This window comes from Harmonia axyridis, chromosome 2 (assembly GCF_914767665.1).
Source record: "Harmonia axyridis chromosome 2, icHarAxyr1.1, whole genome shotgun sequence".
Classification (NCBI taxonomy): domain Eukaryota; kingdom Metazoa; phylum Arthropoda; class Insecta; order Coleoptera; family Coccinellidae; genus Harmonia; species Harmonia axyridis.
In genome coordinates, this window is record NC_059502.1 from 27,691,436 (window position 1) to 27,712,753 (window position 21,318).

General features: G+C 33.3%; 2 protein-coding genes across 2 annotated transcripts; one reads left to right on the forward strand and one right to left on the reverse strand.

Moving 5' to 3' along the window:
- Window positions 1–8,466: 8,466 nt before the first annotated feature.
- Window positions 8,467–14,188, forward strand: LOC123671933 (keratin, type I cytoskeletal 9-like). Its single transcript, XM_045605833.1, has 3 exons — window positions 8,467–8,606; window positions 9,807–9,859; window positions 13,437–14,188. Exons 1-3 carry the CDS (start codon window positions 8,589–8,591, stop codon window positions 14,050–14,052), a joined length of 687 nt encoding a protein of 228 aa, XP_045461789.1. The 5' UTR covers window positions 8,467–8,588; the 3' UTR covers window positions 14,053–14,188.
- A 2,083-nt stretch (window positions 14,189–16,271) lies between these two features.
- Window positions 16,272–19,835, reverse strand: LOC123671932 (uncharacterized histidine-rich protein DDB_G0274557-like). Its single transcript, XM_045605832.1, has 2 exons — window positions 19,684–19,835; window positions 16,272–17,222 (listed from the first exon to the last, which is right to left on the reverse strand). The coding sequence occupies exons 1-2, from the start codon at window positions 19,764–19,766 to the stop codon at window positions 16,430–16,432; spliced, it is 876 nt and encodes a 291-aa protein (XP_045461788.1). The 5' UTR covers window positions 19,767–19,835; the 3' UTR covers window positions 16,272–16,429.
- Between the last annotated feature and the right edge of the window lie 1,483 nt (window positions 19,836–21,318).

Genomic DNA, 21,318 nt, shown 5'->3' on the forward strand with positions numbered 1-21,318 from the left:
TTCTAGCCGGATACCCAGTGAAGGATCTACCGGCATAGTGACGGGGTCCAAGGGGCGGAGCCCCTTCGGCGAGCAGAGCGAGTCTAAGTATATATAAAACCGCTTGCACATATACGTCAAACTTTAAACGTAAAATCACAGCCCAAACGGGACCATCTAGAGCAAAAATGACAAGAATAAGACCCCCCTCAAAATCGTCTGGAGATCCCGGGAAAAATCCCAAACCTTCGATTCTCCCCGCGGTTTTCGAGTATACGGGGTGTTTCGGATCATTTTGACATTTCAAGTCCCATATTTCTGTGGTATCTGTGGACAATTTGGCTGTCAGTGTCATGTTAATAATAAATATTCCATTTCGATATATGAAAGTTCTTGAAAAAGTTTGCAGTTTTCAAAATTGTTATTCAATATTTAAATAAATGCCGACAGATAAAATGCAAAGTTTTCGGCGAATCGAAAATTCGATAGATATTTGTCAAAATTTGGAAATGAACATTGATATCATCGAATGCATTTTCCTCAATTCAGGTTTGTTTTAAGTGTTTGTATCATTCAATTGGATATGAATGTTACTTTATTTCAGGAATTTTTCGTTTATTTTCCACAAACTATAAAACTACATTCTCTTTCGTGAGAATTTGAATCTACTGCGACAGAAGATGGAACTACAAAAGAGAACAGAAGCTTCATCTGATCATGTATTAAACAGATAGAAAAACTCCTTATAGATAATTCACAATTGGCTTTATTACTGGAAAAAGAGCCAAGTTAGTCAGATGACATTCAAAAATTTCCATGTGTTTTTGGAATATCTAAAATATACACTTTTACGACTGAAGAGTGCAAAAATATAAGTGACCTATCAGTTTTTGAAGAATTTGAGTGCAGTGCTGTTGAATTTATAATGAAGAAATCAAATCGTTGTGAAATCTTTCATACGAATAATTTCAACCATATATACCCTGTTATATTATCATAATATTATTTGTCGTTCAACTGAAACCTTGGAAATTAAGAGACTCTCAAACTTATAACCTGATTTCTCAAAAAGGTTCTACCTAGATATTAAATTTGCTTATGAGGTAACATAAGCTATGGGTATTCGAAAGGCAAGTCTATTCATTCTGTCTCTTTTCAGGTTGTTCATTTATAGCTATACTATATACATATATAAAATCAGTTCAAATTTTTCACTTGAAATACTAGTCAAAATGTTACAACAGAAATAAAATTTGAAGGATCATTCAGTATATGAAGAATTTTGACATGGCAGTTACTTTCGAAATTGGTATAAATTTTCCAGCAATTCAATGTAGGTATAAAATACTTTATACTTGCATCTTGAAATGAATTTTGCACTTTTTCAGTGTTCAATAATGAGATAATTATTAAATTGACTCAAGAGATTAACGGAGTATGCTTTATCAGGATTAGTTAATACTGCTAAAGACGTTAATAAACCTATTAATTTCTTATATGGTTCATCATTACAACTCTCTTTTGTTGAATCAAATTTCAATTAAGTTTTCAAAGGAGTTTTCATATGTTTACAATTAGACATGCTGAATTATTGCAATACATACTTGAAGAATATAAACAATTACTATACTACCTTTTTCATAATTTCTAGTGATATTCATCCCTAAACATTTTTAGCTTTCCCTGAATTCTTTATGATGAAATTATCACTTAAATTTTCTATCAGATATATTCATTCAGAATTAACATTTGTTAAAACAAAAAAGTCGTCCACGTACAATGCAACAACAGTTAGCAAGTTATTTTTTGATTTTATGTAAATACAATGCTCAATTGTTGATCTTTTTTAAATAATATCTGTCAAAATTTCATTTACTATATATATTTCCCTGTTCAATTTACTTCTGAGTAAAACCCAGAGCTACAAGCTTGCTCTATAACGTAACGAACCATCACGATTAAGCTTTAATTCAGCTGTCCTCCACTGAATCAGAATTATCTAGTGAAATTTCTATATCATCTCTTATCTATGATCACTACATCTCGACTGGTATTAATGAAATTGTTACCTGTATCCCTTTGATCATTCACCAGAACCCACAAAAATCATTTTTGTCCATATACCTTCAAGAAGAGTATGCAAAATTCATCGATACAATTTTCAGATTCTAAAAACGCCTTAGTTCTTCAGGAATGTCCAATTGGTCTTTCAATATTATAAATTATGGAAAATAACCTACTATTAACCAAATTTTTAGATTTCAAAAGGTGTCCTTCCTTGTATTTCTTAATAAATTATGAAATGGAAGAATAATTTGTTGCTCAACTGAAAAAAGTATTGATGAACCTCGGAAATGAGGGACTTCTCATAACCTGATTTCTCAAAGATGTTACTGATATTATTATGATTGCTTGTAAGGCAACATTAGCCATGGGTTTTTGAAAGGTAGATCTATTCATTCTGCCCCTTTTTAGTTTATTATAGCTATACTGAATATCCCTAAAACAAAATTTCACTGTAGGTCTTTTCATAGATCTTATCGAATGATTATGTAAATTCAATATTTGTCAAAACTGAAAATAAACATTGAATGCAGTTTCTTTTTCAGGTATTATTTCTATTGACTGATAATAACTCTCACATTTTGATTATGCATTTTTCCCAAATTTTTCAAAGAAGAAAGGAATTGCCATTTCTAGAGAAATGAGAATTTCAGATTTCAAAATGTCTAATTACTACTTCGAATATATATACACCCTATATAATTGTTGATCAAATATTGTGTATTTCTTTACAAATTAGTTAATAATTTGAAGCTTTAATCTCAATTTTCAGACTTGAATTGGTCCAACATCTCTAGATACTTCAAATTGATATTCGACAAATAAATATCCTGTATAATTATTCATCCAAACGAAAATAATCCATCTTCTGAAAAGAAAAACAATGTTTACTATATAGAATTAATTTTAATAATGATTCAAAAGTGATGAAATTTCGCAGACTTACATATTTTGGGTCTTAGATCACGAATCCGCTGTCATAAATTCATTAATTCAGCTAGTTTTTTTTTTTTAATTGTGAAATTGGCCTAATGAAGGTGAGGTTATCCACATTAATAGCTAGTTTTCTTGTATTTTATTAACTGATTCTCGTTAGAAATGATTAATTAATCACATTTCAAGCTTTCCCTGGAATAAAAATGCCTTTTTTTCGTCAAAATCGATGATTTTATCGATTGTTTATATATGGCGGCGGCCATCATGTTTAATACGTAACGTCTGTCAGATGCATAGACCTAATATTAGGTCTAATAATCTAATAATCTGCAACGTTGCCTGTATGCCAGATCTTCTTGATGGGATCGGTTTTTTACTTGGTGGAAATTCATATTAATAGATAAACTGTATGGAAACTCATAATTTTCGCACAGCTATTCGAGCAGAAAATTCGGCAAGTTTATTTTCGAAATGAATAAATGGTAGTTCATATGGTGTTATTCTGGTTTTTTCGATATTGGCATCGGATTCAGTTTAGTACTCCTGAACATATACAGGGACATTGATGTTGACGAGGACGCTGTGATTACAAGGTTTTCAAAGGGTTCACAGACCAAATTTGATGTTGTGTTATACTTGCCAATTGTCTTCTTTTTTTTCATATGAAACAATAGATTTACAATTTTTTTTTAATTTCTACCTGAATAGATAAGACCGTGATAAGTAAATAAATATATTACAATATAACAAATACATAAGCGTACAAATTTTTTTACCGAAATTTGAGGCTTTATTGTAAATATACATTTGGTTATACATTTATGATTCGAAATATTGCCCATCGCTGGTCACTTTACTTTCTCACTTCTTTCGAGCAGCGTACGAATTGAAAAAACTGGTCATCTTTTGAAGCGAACCACGAATCGATCCAAGTTTTTAATTCTTCATAAGATAGGAAGTGCTGGTCAGCCAGGCTGTGTGCTATTGATCGAAACAAGTGATAGTCCGAGGAAGCAACGTCTGGAGAATACGTCGGGTGGGGTAGGAATTCCCATTTCAACTTTTTCAAGTATATCTTGACTTTCGCAACATGGAGTCGATCATTGTCATGCAGTAAAATCCATTCATCTACTCTCTCGTCGTATTGCGGCGGTTTGTCTCTCAATGCTCGACACAAACGCATTGATTGCGTTCGATAACGATCGCCTGTGATCGTTTCAGTCGGTTTTAACAACTCATAATACACTACGCCGAGCTGGTCCCACCAAATACTGAGCATGACCTTAGAACCGAGAATATTCGGTTTAGCCGTCGACGTGGAAGCATGGCCGGGATATCCACATGATTTTATGTGCTTGGGATTATCGTAATGATCTGTTTTCAGACAGACTAGCAATAATACTCTATGACCATAGAAATTTAAATATCTAATTACTTTACATGTGACAGGTATTTTCATTATCAAAGCTTCACTAATTTGATTTCACGAATTGAATCTCCGATATTCAAATGACAAAATTCTGGATATACTTTTCTCTAATTATGTGGCAAATCAGTTCTTTCCGGCACATTTTGTGGAACAAAATAGACTGGAACGGATTTATCTATTATTTGTCAAATTTGTGATACAGAAAACTGTTCTACCAACCAACATTTTTCAATGCAAAAATCACTAATTGATATTTATGGAAATTTCTGTCAATTTCAATAAAAAGGCAGTGAATTCGGGAACATAATGTTTAAAACTCGTACAGAAGGCTCATTCTACCACTCGGTCATTCTGAACTCTTGGAAGAATATCAATAAGTTCTGCACTTGTATTATAAATATCTAATTCCATATTCACGATGAATGCAATAGAATTATTGGTAGAACTCATCAAATTTTAAATCAGAAATTTCCTCATCTACTTGAAAGGATGTTGCATACTTCATGAATATCCATTATACTGGATGGAGTACCTACCTAGAAGAAAAAAACCTCTACCTACCAAATGAAATAAAATCATGCAGGACTCCTGTGTGCCAATTCTATTCATATGAAAAAGCGGTAGAATACATTTTATGAATTCAGGAAAAAATCAGCGTGGTGATGAAAAGGGAGTAACAGAAAGTTTGAAACATCCTTCCGAATTATCTTCTCGTCAATTGGTGGTAAATGTGGATATTTCTGATTGAATGCTCGACAAGTTCTCGAAACAATTCTGTTGCATTCACCGTGGATATGGAATAGATCCAGAATTTCATTATTTGAATAACGGGGATTCATATCATCAAATTATAATCAACTAGATTCAATAATGAGTACACCTGTCACTTTGAAATAATTGAATATTTGAAACGCACTCTAGAAACAGATTGAATGAAATTGACCCTACGTATAACATAAATTCATAAAATCTGGAATAACTCTTGAATTATTGAATTTGAGAGCATAATCATGTTTGAACACTACCCTTATTTTTACCATAGAATTCAACGAAATCACAAAAAAATAGGGTTCTGATTTGAAAATCGAAAGTTATGATCAAATTTTGTTCACAATTTTTGGCACAATATTTGAAACACCCTGTGATGATATTTTTCAAATTCAAGATATGCACGATATTCCAACATCATTCTAGTTTGTGAAAGTGAGTTGAGTATACGCATAGGATATTCACAGTGAAAATAATTCACGTGATAGTGACTATGGAAATTCTCTCTTTTTTACGGTTTTTTCTTAATATTTTGAAAACTATGAGAACTAACGCAATAATTTTAGCAGAGAGTAATTGAGAATGGAAATCTTTATAATATCTGAGACACAAAATGAAAAAAAATGTTTTTTTCGAAGAATTTTTTTTTTAATTCTTGTATAACCGGAAGTGCCAGAACTTCTAAGATATTTCAGCTGAATAGGTCATCATGAACAATGTCATATTCTGAATTTTCAGATTTCAAATCGGCCCCGTTCTCCAGAAACGTCTAATAGGCCTTCGAACTTGAAACACCCTGTATAAATATTCATATAAATATCTAAATATAAATATTTTTGAGAGGTTAAGCTCGATATCGGTGTAATCTGGGATTTGGTCCCATAGAAAAACTCGAAACCCTTAACGGCGAACCCCCTCAAAATTTAAGGCTAGGACCGCCCTTGGTTTGTCGTCATGGAAAGTTATTTGCATCAAATATTTTCATGTGAGCAAGGGCGAACCGGTATGTTCTAGGAAAGAAGTCTTATAGAATTCTACCCTAGAATCAGCATAGGATACCGAGTGAATCGTCTAAAATCAGCTAACGATACATGGTTTCCGAAAAAAATCTTTTATTTTCTAGAGGGATACCCAGTGAAGGATCTACCGGCATAGTGACGGGGTCCAAGGGGCGGAGCCCCTTCGGCGAGCAGAGCCAGTTGTAATCAATTGCAACCGCATGATGATAAAGTGAGATAGGACAACAACAAACCTGCAAAATTGACAACTAGAGGGGCGGTAAACATTTCAGTGGCGTAGTCAATGGTTCTCTTACTTCCTCTTATTAAGTTTTCGGTGCTGAAATGTTTGGAACATACATATGCATATTTCGGCAAATTGTTCATTTGCATTATTAATACGTGGCACCATATTTCGCTAAATTCTCTATTTGAAGGAAACCTACAAATGTTAGCATTGAATTAAGTTTTCGATATCTCACAAATACTACGCCATAGACGAGATATATTCTACGCCTATGGACTCAAAACGTGAACTTTTTCGAGTATTTACCATGATTAAAATTAACAATATGTAACTTAAAATTCACAAACTTGTATGAAATAACGCCGATTACAAACGTGAAATTAAAATGAACAGTTAACCCTTAACGCACCTCTAGTTGACACGTGCAATAACAACAACAGAACCGTGTTGCCAAATCCTCAGAATATTCGCAAAACATCTATGCCACAGAACGGAGAAAAGATTACTTCTTCCTCAGAATGGCAACGCAGTACATTATAAGTGTTTGTAAACAAAAATGTTATAGCGATGTCAACAAATGCTATAAGGCACCTCTATCTTTTCTTTCCTCTGAGATCTCGATCAACTTCACTTTACGGTCATTTAAAATTATTTTTTCGTTGATGACAGCTTCTTAAGGGCGTGAACTGCGTTCGCCCTCTTCGGTGCTCATTTCACCACGTTTAAACTTAGCATACCAATCGATGATGGTTGATTTTCCTGGTGCGGACCCCGAAAACTCTTCATCAAGCCAAGATATTGCTTCAACTGTATTTTTTCCTTTCAAAAGCAATATTTTATCAGCACGCGAAATTCTTTTTTTTTCATCTTTTTTCAAATAACAAAAGTAGCTACACTCACGCAATATCTCACGAACTAATGGTAGGACTGCTGTCAAATTTAGACAAGTATTGTTTGAAGGTTCGTACTAACCAAAAATCATATGGATTTAATAGTAGCACCGCCATCTGTGCATCAAACCGGGGACTTTTTAATTGGCCTAATAAGTTCGAATTCTCTTTATGAATATGATTATTTATTTTGGGTTCATTTCGAACGAAAACCGAGTTTTTTTAACTTGGATTTTAGATTTTAATAGTCGCAGACACCCTATCATATGTAGGTTTTGAGACCACTTTTAGGATGTCAAAGTTCATACAAGTGTTTAGCGGGGTATCTCAAAGTCCGAGGCTAACTACTGAGTAGACAGGACTAAAATCGTTATCAAAAATGTTATTGTTGAATGAGTGTCCAAATAAATGCGAGAGTAGCTATTTGGACGATATTATCTTCCAGAAATAAATTCCCAAATGGTGTATTTTCATAATAAATGAACATTTTTCGACAAACGGCTTATTTTTTTTAAAACTTTTTTACATATAACCTTCTTCTTGTGGCATCTTGTACATAGGCTCTAGCCTGATGTTGCTTATAATGTCCAAATAACTGATCTGATATTTTGAACATTCTGAACATTTATTCAAACTTTCGAATAATGAAACAGTTTTGAATACAACGATATTAATAATTGAAATATAATAAAATGAGACAATTACAAGTTACTGCATATTAATAATCCATCACTAACTTTATTGAATAGAACAGTGAAAAATAAAACAATCATGAGCGAGGAAAACGTTCAATAAAATGTAATTTAGTTACTTAATAGCGTTAAATGTAAATTGAGATTTCTTGGATAAGAGCTTGTACATCTAAATCATTAGAGTTCATTGAGGACTCGAAACCTTGCTAATTCTAGCAACACTCTGGAATTAATTGAGCACATCAGAAAAATTCCACTCACTCCGAGTCGGAGTATGAACTTCATTAAAAACAGGAACTAGGTCTTGCGAATTTCCGGTGATACCTGCATGCAACAACCTCCATCCACATATCTGCAGATGCTCCACCACAGTAGAAAGGGGGGATTCAAACAGCCTGGGGTGAATGCTTGACTGCGTTTTTAAGGTGTACTTTCTTACTATCATTTATGCATCTTTCCTTTCATTTTTATCTATGATATGGACGACATAAATAGCTGGAACGGACTAGTTAATTCATCAAAACACACTTGGATTTAGTGTAGTGCAGATCTAAGGTGCAGCAGCGTAGCTACGAATATATCCAGATGGCTCTACATCTAACGGTGAGATGCGATTGTGATAGTGAATTTGATCATTTGTTTGATTTGGAAAAATCGGAATTTCGAGTGTTATTTTGTGCTTGGATATGTGACTAAGAGATGATTATTTAATAATCGATTAACTGATTTTGAGTAGTGGTTTGTGATCATTTGAAATAATATTCGAATAATATTGAAACTCCGTTAATGCTACAGTTTCAATTGTTGAATTATCTATCAATTGAATAAATTGTACATTCAAAATATTTCTACAATGAATTTGTCTGAATGTACAATAATTCGATAACAACTCAATGCAGAGTGTTCCATTTTCAAATTATCTAGACTATTTTTCATTACATCCATTTTAATTAATACATTTTAAATAAGCGGTACCGGTATATCTTTTCATGAATCGCTTGAACGAAAGCAACAACAGAATTCATTTATACTGAAATTTGCCATTTTATAAATCAAGCGCATAGCAGAAATATATTCGAATAGTCATCTAGGCAAAGTTTGCATGTGGAAATTTGAAATAATGTAGTTCCATCATTATGTCGAAATAATTTTGTAGAAAATCATTCAATAGAAGAGTTTTCACTGATGAAATAAAGTTAAAGGTCACTCAAATTTCCAAAAAATTGAAATGTTTCCAATGAATAGTGAGAATTTTCAGAAGAACGATAAAACATTGAAGAAAATCTCTCCAATAAACAGTCGAAAAATAGTGATCTCTGGTCCTGTCTTTGATGAGGGAAATAATCGAGTGGGAAGAAGAAACTCTATATTTCGATCCCATTTAATCATTCTTCAGGAAATTTTTATTGTAGCAATTTTAGCCAATTTTTTTCCCAGTGAATGATATATTTCCAAGTAAATATGTATATTTCCCTCGTATATTATTTTCACGCGTAAAATCATTATTATCGAATCTATTCATTATACCCTTGTCGATATCAGTCTATCAAGTATAATACCAAATTTTGAGAATGACTTTTTTTTTCTATTCATGAAATCCTTATTCTGTCTATACCTGAACCCTTTTTTTTTCTGATTCACGTCGAGATGTACCGGATTGAATTTGGATTCGAATTTTTCTTTAGTAAGTCCTTTTAATTATTGAAAAGCACAAAACTCAGAAAAAAACAAACTTCCTATCAAAATAAGATGTTTCTTTTTAAATAGTTTTATTCGGACATTGCAACTCATTTCTCATTTCAGATTTCCTCTCTTGGTCTCCTGATCCTTATCGGATTCTGCAGCGCAGATGGAGGGTGAGTATTTTTTTACTTATCAATATTTAACATCAAGGAAAAACATACCGAGGATTACAGTACGGTTCATCATTTGTTCTTTTATGAAATTATATCTGAACTCATAGTAACATAAAATGAAATATTAATATGAGAAAAATTCACGAGAGAGAGGTCTATTTAGGTTTTTTGGGAGATGATTCAACTGCGGTCATTTTTTTATGATGCCTGATTCCAACTGAATTTGGATGGAATAGGATCAATGCGATATAGCAAACGGTATAGCAAATATCTCTTCCAGTTATGATGGATTTTTAATGATTATTTGGCATCTACATATTTTACGACATGAATTCCCAAATTTCACGCAGCATTACTAATTTCGTTTCTTTGAACAATTCTAGATTTGCATTAGCAAATATATTAAATCAAAGACATATAATAAATATCAATAAAAAAACCAAAATCTGAAGTTGAAATACTTACATGTTTCTCAATTTATGTCTACACATTGACATATTTCCAAGATATGATTCTTTTGAAGACAGACAGCACCTGTCAGCAGTTTTTTCGAGTTTACTCGCGGAAAAACTAGACAACTGTTGCCGTGAAAAATTACAATACCTTTGATAATATAAGTATCTATAGTCTCATGAAATAGTCTTGTCGAATACTATTCGGGCATTTAATTTTTCGCTTGAAAAAAACCGAAAAAACACAATGCTAGGTAACAAAAAGCATGAAAAAGAATGTTGCCACCAGCACTCATTCTTTTTGTTAAAATATTACTCAGTAACATGTTCTTCAATTTTTTTCGGAAAAATGATATAACTCATAAAAGACTTTGAGAAATTCAAAGTTGACTGTTATAAACAATATTTTGATTTTTTTCGAATTTTTTATCGAATATTTCGAAATTAACAAAAAGAGGGTATAAGTACACAAGAGTTAATATGCATAGAATTTCATATGGAAGCCTTCATTCAATTTATATATTAAAAATCTAATTTCAAAAATAAAAATCTATAGCATTATCTGTTCGAATGGTATCTTGTACATGATGGCCGAACAGAATCGATTTCGACCTCAGATCCTTCATCAGTGAGGCGAACATAATCAGTCAAAAACACGCACCGCTCAAAATTGAAAAATTACAACAAAATGACAGTACACTGTTCTCCTGTAATATAAAACATTAAAAAATTTATAAAGCAAAAAACATTTTGACTAGATTTTTGGGTTGAAAAAATTATTCGGTATAATCGAAGCCATGCATATGTTTTCAATTATACAGGGTGGCCACTTTTTCAATGGGATTGTATTGGTAACTTTTAAACCATAAGAGTTAGAAGGTCGGTCAAATGGACAAAAAGTTGCATGCATAGAAGCATTATCAAGCAGTTCAAACAAATCGAGATTATCAGGGCCGGTTTTCGAGATATCATAAGAAAAGTGAATTATGTCATTTTGATTTTTCTTTTTTTCCCAATTTATTTCAAATATTATAAAAAAATGTTACAGGAATTTTTTATTCGACAGTAAATTATTCTCAATTTGACGTAATCAGATTTCGTATCCAACGTTTCGTACTCTCTGGGCCACCCTCAAGCTCATTTTTTTCAATACGGACCTGCATATTTTATGACATTTTTCGAAATAACTTTTAACGCTGAATTCAACGATATATCATACAATGTCATTCAAAGTTGATTTTCAGGAGATTTTGACCCTCATCCAAAATTAATGGTGTGTATGTAAGAAAAAACAAGTCTATTAACGATATCAATGTTCTGACCCAAATTCAATCGAACCCAGAAAAAAAATCGAGAACTGAGGCCAGTGAATAGAATTTTTCAAAAACTGCTCTTAATAAAAGAGTCAAGAGACGCGGATACAATGATTTTAAATTTGAATACCTAGCCTTGCAAAAATTATATCGTAATGCTCTCAAAATAAATTTCGATTCTGTAATTTGTTTCGACGGAACAAATGACAAATACAACAATAGTGATACCTCGCGAGAAAATTGAGAATGTTTTGGAAGGTATTCAAGGAGACCAAACAAGCAAATGTATAAGAAGTATGGGTTCCAGAACCGTAAAGTGCATTTTACAAAATGGTGGACATTTCGAACACTTACTTCATTAATTTTCATTTACTTTCGAGTAATCATTTGATTTTTCTTTCATTAAATGATACTTTCGTTTAATTATTATGAATTGAAATATTTAAATGATTATTATAAAAGAAGAACCAAGAAACCAGTATACTGGTTTCTTGCTTTGATTCTAATATGTTCCATTTAGTTCAAGATGGGTAAGTTGATTTTCTTATCGAAATTTATTGCATATTGCATGTTGTTAATTAAACTAAATGAAGGTAATACAGATCCGACCCGAAGAAAATTGGAAAAAAAAAATTGGGTCAAAATCACCTGAAAATCAACTTTGAATGACATTGTATGATATATCGTTGAATTTAGCGTTAAAAGTTATTTCGAAAAATTTCATAAAATATGCAGGTCCGTATTGAAAAAAATGAGGTTGAGGGTGGCCCAGAGAGTACGAAACGTTGGATACGAAATCTGATTACGTCAAATTGAGGATAATTTACTGTCAAATAAAAAATTTCTGTGACATTTTTTGATGATATTTGAAATGAAGTGGGAAAAAAAGAAAAATCAAAATGACATAATTTACTTTTCTTATGATATCTCGAAAACCAGCCCTGATAATCTCGATTTGTTTGAATTGCTTGATAATGCTTCTATGCATGCAACTTTTTGTCCATTTGACCGACCTTCTAACTCTTATGGTTTAAAAGTTACCAATACAATCCCATTGAAAAAGTGGCCACCCTGTATGCTTATATGTCGCCAAAAATCGGAGAAATTATTTTGGCTCATTCCTTGAATTTGCTTCGAAATTTGTGGTTTCGAGTTAGGTTAATCAATAAGATATAGCAATCAACTTTCTTTAAAACTTTGATCTAAATATCTTTTTTACTGACTAAATATGGATGGCGACAAGAAAAACTGAGGACGGTTGACAACTTTTTTTTTATTCGATTATTGTGTTTTAAATATTCGATAACTCAATAATAGGGGTTTGAAATTCCAGAAGTTCATTGTGAAAAATAATAAATCAAAAAGACTATAATCCAGTCTCCGTTGATATATTGTTCTACGTCACACTTCAAGTAATTATTGTGATGATCTGGTTTAAAATAGCCATAGTATCCATCGGCAATATTGGTTCTAGTTGTTTGTCTTCGATCCTTGTTCTTCTTTTATACCTACTTTTTCATACTGGATCTAATGCTCCTAATGTAATGCGTAAATATTTATATCTACAGGTTTTTTTTGGCAAACGTCATCGGAATCTATGTTCTCTAAATATTTCTGTAAATTAATGAATTATACAAAACTTGCCATTTCAAAGTTACAGTACAACCTTGACAACTGAATACTATTCCTTTTTTTGAGAACCTTGAAAATTCAATAATGTCTAGTGTTTGATGCTTTGGTATTGAAAAAATCAACGAAATAGGATAAGCATCTGTTTTTGTTACTTATTATATTTATTTATTCATATTTCAGCGGCGGACATAAAAAAGTCATCATCCACGTTCCATACAAAGTGAAGCATATCCATCACACCCACACCATAATCAAACATGTAAAGGAGCAGAAGAAAGTGATCGGACATTCTCCACCCATAGACGAACACCCCATTTACCACCACGATCACCATGAACACTTAGAACCTATCAAAGGAGAATTCATCGGCAAAGGCCACGAATCGTACCATGGGGGACACAGCATCGAAAGTTATGGAGGAGGGTATGGTGGAGGTGATCACGGCTTCAGCATTGAAGGTGGAGACCACGGAAGTTCGAGCGGAGGATATCAGAGCTTAGACAGCTACGGAGGAGGTCATGATAGCCACAGTTCCCACGTAAGCTATGGAGGTGGCTCAGATAGCTACGGAGGACACCAGAGCTTCGAAGGATACGGAGGTGGTGGATTCAAAGAGTCCTCTGGTTCTTATGGAGGAGGTCACGAGGGATTGTCTGACCACCAGAGTTTAGAAGGCTACAGTGGCGGTGACAGTTATGGACCACCTGCCAGTGGTAGCAGCTATGAAAGCCATTCCAGTGATGGATTAGGCTATGGCGGCGGCGGTGGTGACGAAGGTCATCCAGGCTACGACTAATGAACGCACGTTCTGAACTTGTAAATAATTTCGCTGTACCTTCAAGAATCTCACTAGTCCTATTTTATTTTATATGTAGATTTAAGATTATTCTTGTTAACTCTTGATATTTTATCAGTAAAGTTGTTGATTGTTACTATTTTTTCTCAATCATAATTCCTGTTAGCTATGACATCAGTTCAATGAAAATAGTAGTATAAGTCGAGGTCTAAGTAGAGTGCAATAATAAGATAAAATCGCTGGACCTGAGGGAAGAACATAAGAGAATTGCAGATCGTTAATTTCTCCTTGATTACTTTCACTGTGTCGATCAGATCTTCGTCATCAGACCAAACGGCAGTTCTGGAATAAAAGATTGTCGGCACGTGAATCATCATCATCGTCATTCAGCCCTAAACCGTCCACTGCTGGACATAGGACTCCCCAAGGCATTTCCATCTTTCTCTATTCTGTGTGGCTTCCATCCAGTTGGTGTGGATTCTTTTCAAGTCATCGGTCCATCTCGTTGGAGGTCGGCCTCGGCTTCGCTTGTCTGCTCTTGGTCGCCATTCCAGAATTTTCCTCGTTCACCTTCCGTCTTTAGATCTTGCAACATGTCCTGCCCACCTCCATTTAGCTCTCGCCACTCTCTCCAAAACATCATCCACACCCGTCCTCGTTTCGAATTCTCCTCGTTTCGAATTCTGTCTCTTAGACTTATTCCCAGCATCGATCGTTCCATCCTGCGCTGCGCTTTCTGCAGTTTTCTTGCCGATGCTTTTGTCAGGGTTAAGGTCTCTGCACCGTAGGTTAGAACGGGTAGAACACACATGTTGAAAGCCTCTCTCTTCAGCTTGGTTGGAATATCGCTCTTGAAGACATCACGAAGTTTGCCATATGATGCCCATCCTAAAGTTGTTCTTCTGAGCAGTTCTGCTGTTTGGTTGTCTCTACCAATCCTCACTTCATGCCCTAGATATATGTAACTATGGACCATTTCTATCTGATTGTTGTCTACACTTAATAGCTTATTAGGGACTAGATTGGTTATCATCTTTGTTTTTTCGAGATTTATCCTCAGTCCGACCACCTGTATTGCGTTTTTTAGTTCTTGGATCATAATAGCGGCTTCTCCTAGATTGTCAGAGATGAGCACGATATCGTCGGCGAATCTAAGATGATTGAGTCTTTCCCTATCGATACTGATGCCCTTGTTTTCCCATTCCAACCTTTTGAGCGCATACTCTAGGACAGTGATGAATAGTTTAGGTGATAAAGTATCACCTTGTCTTACGCCTCTTCCTATTTTAATTTTCTTTGTCTGGGAGTGAAGGTTGATAGTTGTTGTGGCGTTGTTGTATATATTTTTGATGACATTTGTGTATCGATGGTCGGCACGTGAATAGGTGGATATATTTCTATTCAGAATCTTTCCAACAATAAGCAGTGTCTTAATTAAGTGAAACCAAATAGTTAAGGGCTCATATTGCATAGTTTCCAAGATGAATTTTGAAATTTGAATCGACAAGAAGTATTGAGGTTTTAGATTTTGCAGCATCAAAATATACCTTAATTCAAAAAATTAAATAAATGACTTAATACCACAATAAACAATTTTCAAATTATTCTTTCCATGTAATGAAATGTTTAAATTATTATTGTTCATATTTGTACAATATTATTTTAGTTTTCTTCAAAAACAATACATTGAACAAAGAAATTCAGGAAATATTTCACTTTGGAATTGATTGAGACAATGAAATAATGAATAAAAATCAAAAGGGAAGTGGAAATCAATATGTTGGTATTGGTCATTGGATATCTATTGAATATTTCGAGCAATTCTGACGATATTGACTAATTTGCAGTTTTCCTTCAAAATTGAAATATCTTGTTCAAAAAACCATACACTGATACTCCCCAAATTTCATTTTAAAAATAACTCAGAGTTTTATTCATTTTTACTACGGATAAATCTGTAAGAACCATCTACAGTCAAATTCTTGGAAATTGGAATGGACTGAATTTTCATTTACCCATATTATTGATGAACAAGCTCCAATCAGTTGATATGTGGTTTAAATAGAACACTCTGAAGAGTTCAAAATGAAATTGTTTTTTTCTGAAAAAGAATCTGCCAAGAGCATAATATGATAGATAATGTATCATAGTGGGAATCGAATAATGAAACAATAACGACTTAGATTCTTTAATACACAAATACAAAATTAATGGGTAAATATAGAATGAGTCAACAACTTAAATATATTTGTTACAAAATAAGAGCGTTCTTTCAAAAACACAATGTACAAATAAAAAAAAATCATTTTTAATTTGCACATTTACATAATTCTATTAAAAATTACCTTTTTCTTAAGGAATGATTGAGCAAACTAGATCAAATTACTTCAGTACTGTGACTAACATGTCGGCCATTGTTGTCACCTATGCTCAATGTCTTGGTAACCAACACCTGTCCATCAGGTCCTAACAACCTACTATTAGTTTCTTCTTGGTAATCGAAAAAACCTTCCTCATGCAGAGGCTCCCTCAAGTGTTCGTAGTGTTCATCTGAAGCATAATCTGATGGAATATCACGGTTTCCGTCTTCTGACAAATTTTCGCTACTATCGTCGTATGTATTTTCATTTGGACCAATATACTCAACATTTGGATTAACGAGATTGCTCAATTGTGGGTATACCGGAGGGTCATTGTAATTCGAGGTTGTGAAATCATCATATCCATTTTCCCTAACCTTGTAATTACTTTGTGATTCGAAGAAGTTTTGTGGCCTTATGGGAGGAGTGAAAGAATGCGTCTGGTAGCGTTCGTTTCTCGACTTATGGGACGCTCTGTAACCATTTACTGGGAAATGGTCGACAACGTGCTCATTTGCGATATATTTCTGCTTCTTGTGATGGTGGTAATGATGATGTGGGACTTTCTCGTGATGGTGGTGATAGAGGTTATGTTTGTGCTTGTGACCATGCTTGTGGCCATGTTGGTGCTTGTGACCGTGGTTGTGTCCATGCTTGTGCTTGTGGCCGTGATCATGTTTGTGGTGATGGTGATGATGCACCACTAGTGGTTTCTTCGGCTCTGGCTTGTGATGTGGTTTATGGATGAAGACCACCTTGGTATGATGATGGTGTTTCACGATTTCTGGCACGTGAATTTTGACATGAACTCTGAAAAAAAGGAAAGAATTGAATGAATAGTGGAATCTCAACCCAGCAACAAGAGTTTTCCTTCGTACTTGGTTTACTACCTTGCCTCTGAAATATTGGAGAACTCAGAAAGTTGGAAATTTCAGACAAGAATTTTTATTCAATATCATAATTTTTTTATGGAAATATCTTTGGAATATATGGTTCTTTTCTATGCGTAGGTCCATTTTCCTGTGCGCAGGGTTATAATTGTCGTCAACGCAGAAAGAAAAGATATTAGAAAAGTGTCTTTTAGGAATTAAGCACTAACTGAAAACACAAACACAAAAAACACAAAACAGTTTGTGTTTTCAGTTAGTGCTTAATTCCTAAAAGACAGTTTTCTAATATTTTTTCTTTCTGCGTTGACGACAATTATAACCCTGCGCACAGGAAAATGGACCTACGCATAGAAAAGAACCATATACATGTATGTATATTCAACAAGATTTTTCCATAAAAAATTTATGATATTGAATAAAAATTCTTGTCTGAAATTTCCAACTTTCCGAGTTCTCCAATAATTCAGAGGCAAGGTAGTAAACCAAGTACGAAGGAAAACTCTTGTTAATAGCTAGTTATAGATTAAGAATATTCTGCAGTTTCCTTACTCGCGTATTCGTTCTTGGGAAACAGTGAGCTATTATTCTGCCCAAATGTTTGCAATTTTCGCATTATGAGACGATAGTGCTTTCAAACGATTGGTTCAGACATAATCAATGATGAAGATTTCAACGTAAAAAAGATTCTGTTCTTCTCTACCGCAGCTGCGTACATGCTAACTCTCGAAGGGAATGCGCTAGAGACTTGAAATTTTCAGGTAACGTTTAGTGTCCGAATATCCCGTTCGAATTGTTTTCTAAACAATTGAAAAAAAAACGTGAAACCGATCGAATTGACAATTAAGGACTCAGTTGCATGTTGGAATCTATTCGCCAGATGAGGGAAATGAGTTATTCAAAAATTAGGCTTCTTCGTGATAAACATAATCAAGTTCTTCTGATCTGACCCTGAACTACAGAAACTCTTTGCATAGATGGACGAAGGAATTCCGAGATGCGAGAGTATACACTGTGTCCGCAAAGTATGGAATAAATTCATTTTTATCTAAACAGACCATTTTAAGAAATAATCCTGAAACACATCGATTTTTCATTTTAATTTACCGTATTTTAAAATAATAATCTAATATACAGGGTGAATTACTTTCGACTAATGAAGTCACCACCTTTTTTTTCAAATGGAAGACCCCATTTCGTCTCAATTTTCCGATTGCTTAAGCTGAGCTGATTCCAAAAATGTATCACATATTGATTCCAGTTGGTACAGGGTGGAGAAAAATACAATAGTTTTGTGTGTGCTCTTAAAGAAACGCGTAACATTTTTTAATTGTTAAATTAACAATATTATCAAAGATACTTATTGTCTAGCGACAATTGATTTGAATGTAATTCACCCTGTATATAAGAGTATTATTTTAAAATACAGTGAATTAAAATCAAAAATCGATTTGTTTCAGGATTATTTCTCAAAATGGTCTGTTTAGCTGAAAATGAATTTGTTCTATACTTTACGGACACAGTGTATAAGAAGAACGGAATTTTCGAATTCACTACAAAAAGAATGAAAAATGACAGTAAATCGAAGTAGGTATCACATTCCTCTATATTTTCAAAACATGTCATAGACTATGGAGTCTTGACTTTATAATTGTATTCAAAATAATAAATTAGGTATAATTGAGGTGAAAATCTTCATGAGAAATTTGCGGAGAGATTACATAAATACGAATTGGAATAGGTAATCCTGACTTCACTGAATACGGTACGTATTTTTGAAATGATCAATTTTCGGCTCAGCTGAAAAATGAAGATATTGTCAATTCTGATTTTTGGATGAGATAATCACAATTTCTTAATGTTAATTTCTTCGTAATAAAGAACAAAAAGAGAAGAAGAAATATTTTCAATTATAAAAGTTTATTGAGTTTACTTGAGGTAATTCAATATGAATATCAAAATATTTCACAATATTTATATAGATCTTTATGATATATTTGGTAGTTTTTTTTCAATTTTTATATTTACATGAAATTTCGATTCAACAGAAATGAAATGATATATATTTTATTATTGATTAATTTGGTGTGAATAAATTTCCAGGTCTAAAATAGATCAGCCTGAAGCATAACCCACTAGAAATAAGTATATGAAATTTAGAATTATTACTTTTCATCAAAATTAATTATTTTAAATTTTTTTGAAAATGTCTAAAGAATTGAAGAATAAATGCTTCTATCAATTTAAACAATTTTTCTGTTGAATAATTGTGGGATAAATTCGTGAGAATGTGAGGGATGTTTAATAGATTAGGAAAACAAAACAAAATGATTTTTTGTTTGTTTTCTTTTGTGGAAAATCTGGAAAAATTTATGGGCACTCACTTTTCATGTTTTCCTCCGCCATGTGTGGAATGCACAAAATATCCTATGAACAGCAAACCAACAATATTAAAGTCTACAATCATGATGCAACAACACAGGGCAAAAACACATCGAAATTTTTCACACTTCCTCAATTCGTTCACTTACAGCTCGTGAATCTAACTGCGGAATATTTCTTAGGAAAGTACTTTATATTATTTGAATCGACTTCGAACAAAATGATCTTTTGTGGTTTTCGGCTGAACTCTTATTCAAACGCCATTTATCCGATTAAAAAAAAATCAATGAAAGAATCTGGTATGCTTTCTCACAATTAATGTCTTACGCTTGGCTTCAGATATCGTTCGTTTTGTTTCTAGTTTTGCGTCGCTTTTAGAGCAAAGTATTTTTGGGACTCTTATTGTGCAACTGTAAAAAGTGAGTTCGTTATTTGTTCTATTTGTCGCTGTTATAACATTTTCGGAAAAAAAGTTGAATTATGATAATTATAACACATCTGCTCTAAAGCGTTAAGCTATTGCATTATCCACGTGGCCCAGATAAGTTACATAAAGTACAGAATTTTAAAGTGTATGAGATGTAATCTTCATGCATGTTTACGAAAATTCTGTTTCATAACTTAATTTACAGACTATCTACTATCACATCAGGTAAAAAATACGAGTTTAAGTTTTTTAAAATCAATAACCTATAAGTATGATAGATTTATCAAGTTGGAGTACTTATAATAGTTATTTATAATAATAATAATAACTCTTTATTTATAGAAGGTTAATATCTTGGAATGAATGAATATTTGAAGCCTCTCTTCAGGAAGGGTAAAAAAAACGATCTTAGTAATTATCTTCCGATGGCTTTGATCCTTAAAGTATTCAAAAAAGTTCTGGTGAGTAGGTTTATGTACTTTTTCGATAAAGCTCACCTTTTTTTCAATATCAACATCCTCAAGACGGGGAGTACAGAATCCGTGTTGTTTGAACTATCAAGATCAATTTTCATGCTTTGAAGGATGGTGTAGTTGCAGCGCGTCTCTTTCTTGACTTCTCTAGAGTTTTTGTTTGCGTCAGTCACGAAAAATTAATAGATAAAGTCAATAGCTCCTGAATCATAGATAAATAGCTAGATTTGGTGAAGAGCTATTTGAAGGGTAAAGTCCAAAGGGTATCTATGGAGATCGTTGGTGATGTCTTTATTTTTTGCCATGAAACAGGTACTGAGTAGTGGTGTACAGCAGGGGAGTATTGCTGTATAAACAACTTACATTACACTTCGATTGGGGATCGACCGTTAAACCCAAAGGTACGGGTGACAATGAAGTTAGATAAAGAAGATGAAGTAATGTATGCAGATGATACCAATTTAGTGGTTGCAGCTTCCAACATATCTGAAGTGGTAGGATTGACTACAAATAAATTTGCTAACTGGTGCCAACGAAATCAAATCCGCTTAAATCCGAACAAGACTGTATGATAAGTTTTCCGCACCTCACACAGCAAGACAAAAAACCCAGAAACAATGGACTAGTTTAGTGATGTTGATAATACTATATTTGACACGATAGAATTAAAATATAGAGCAAAACTGATAAATCAGTGAAAAAATTTTGAAAATCCATCAATAAATGACTGAGAAATA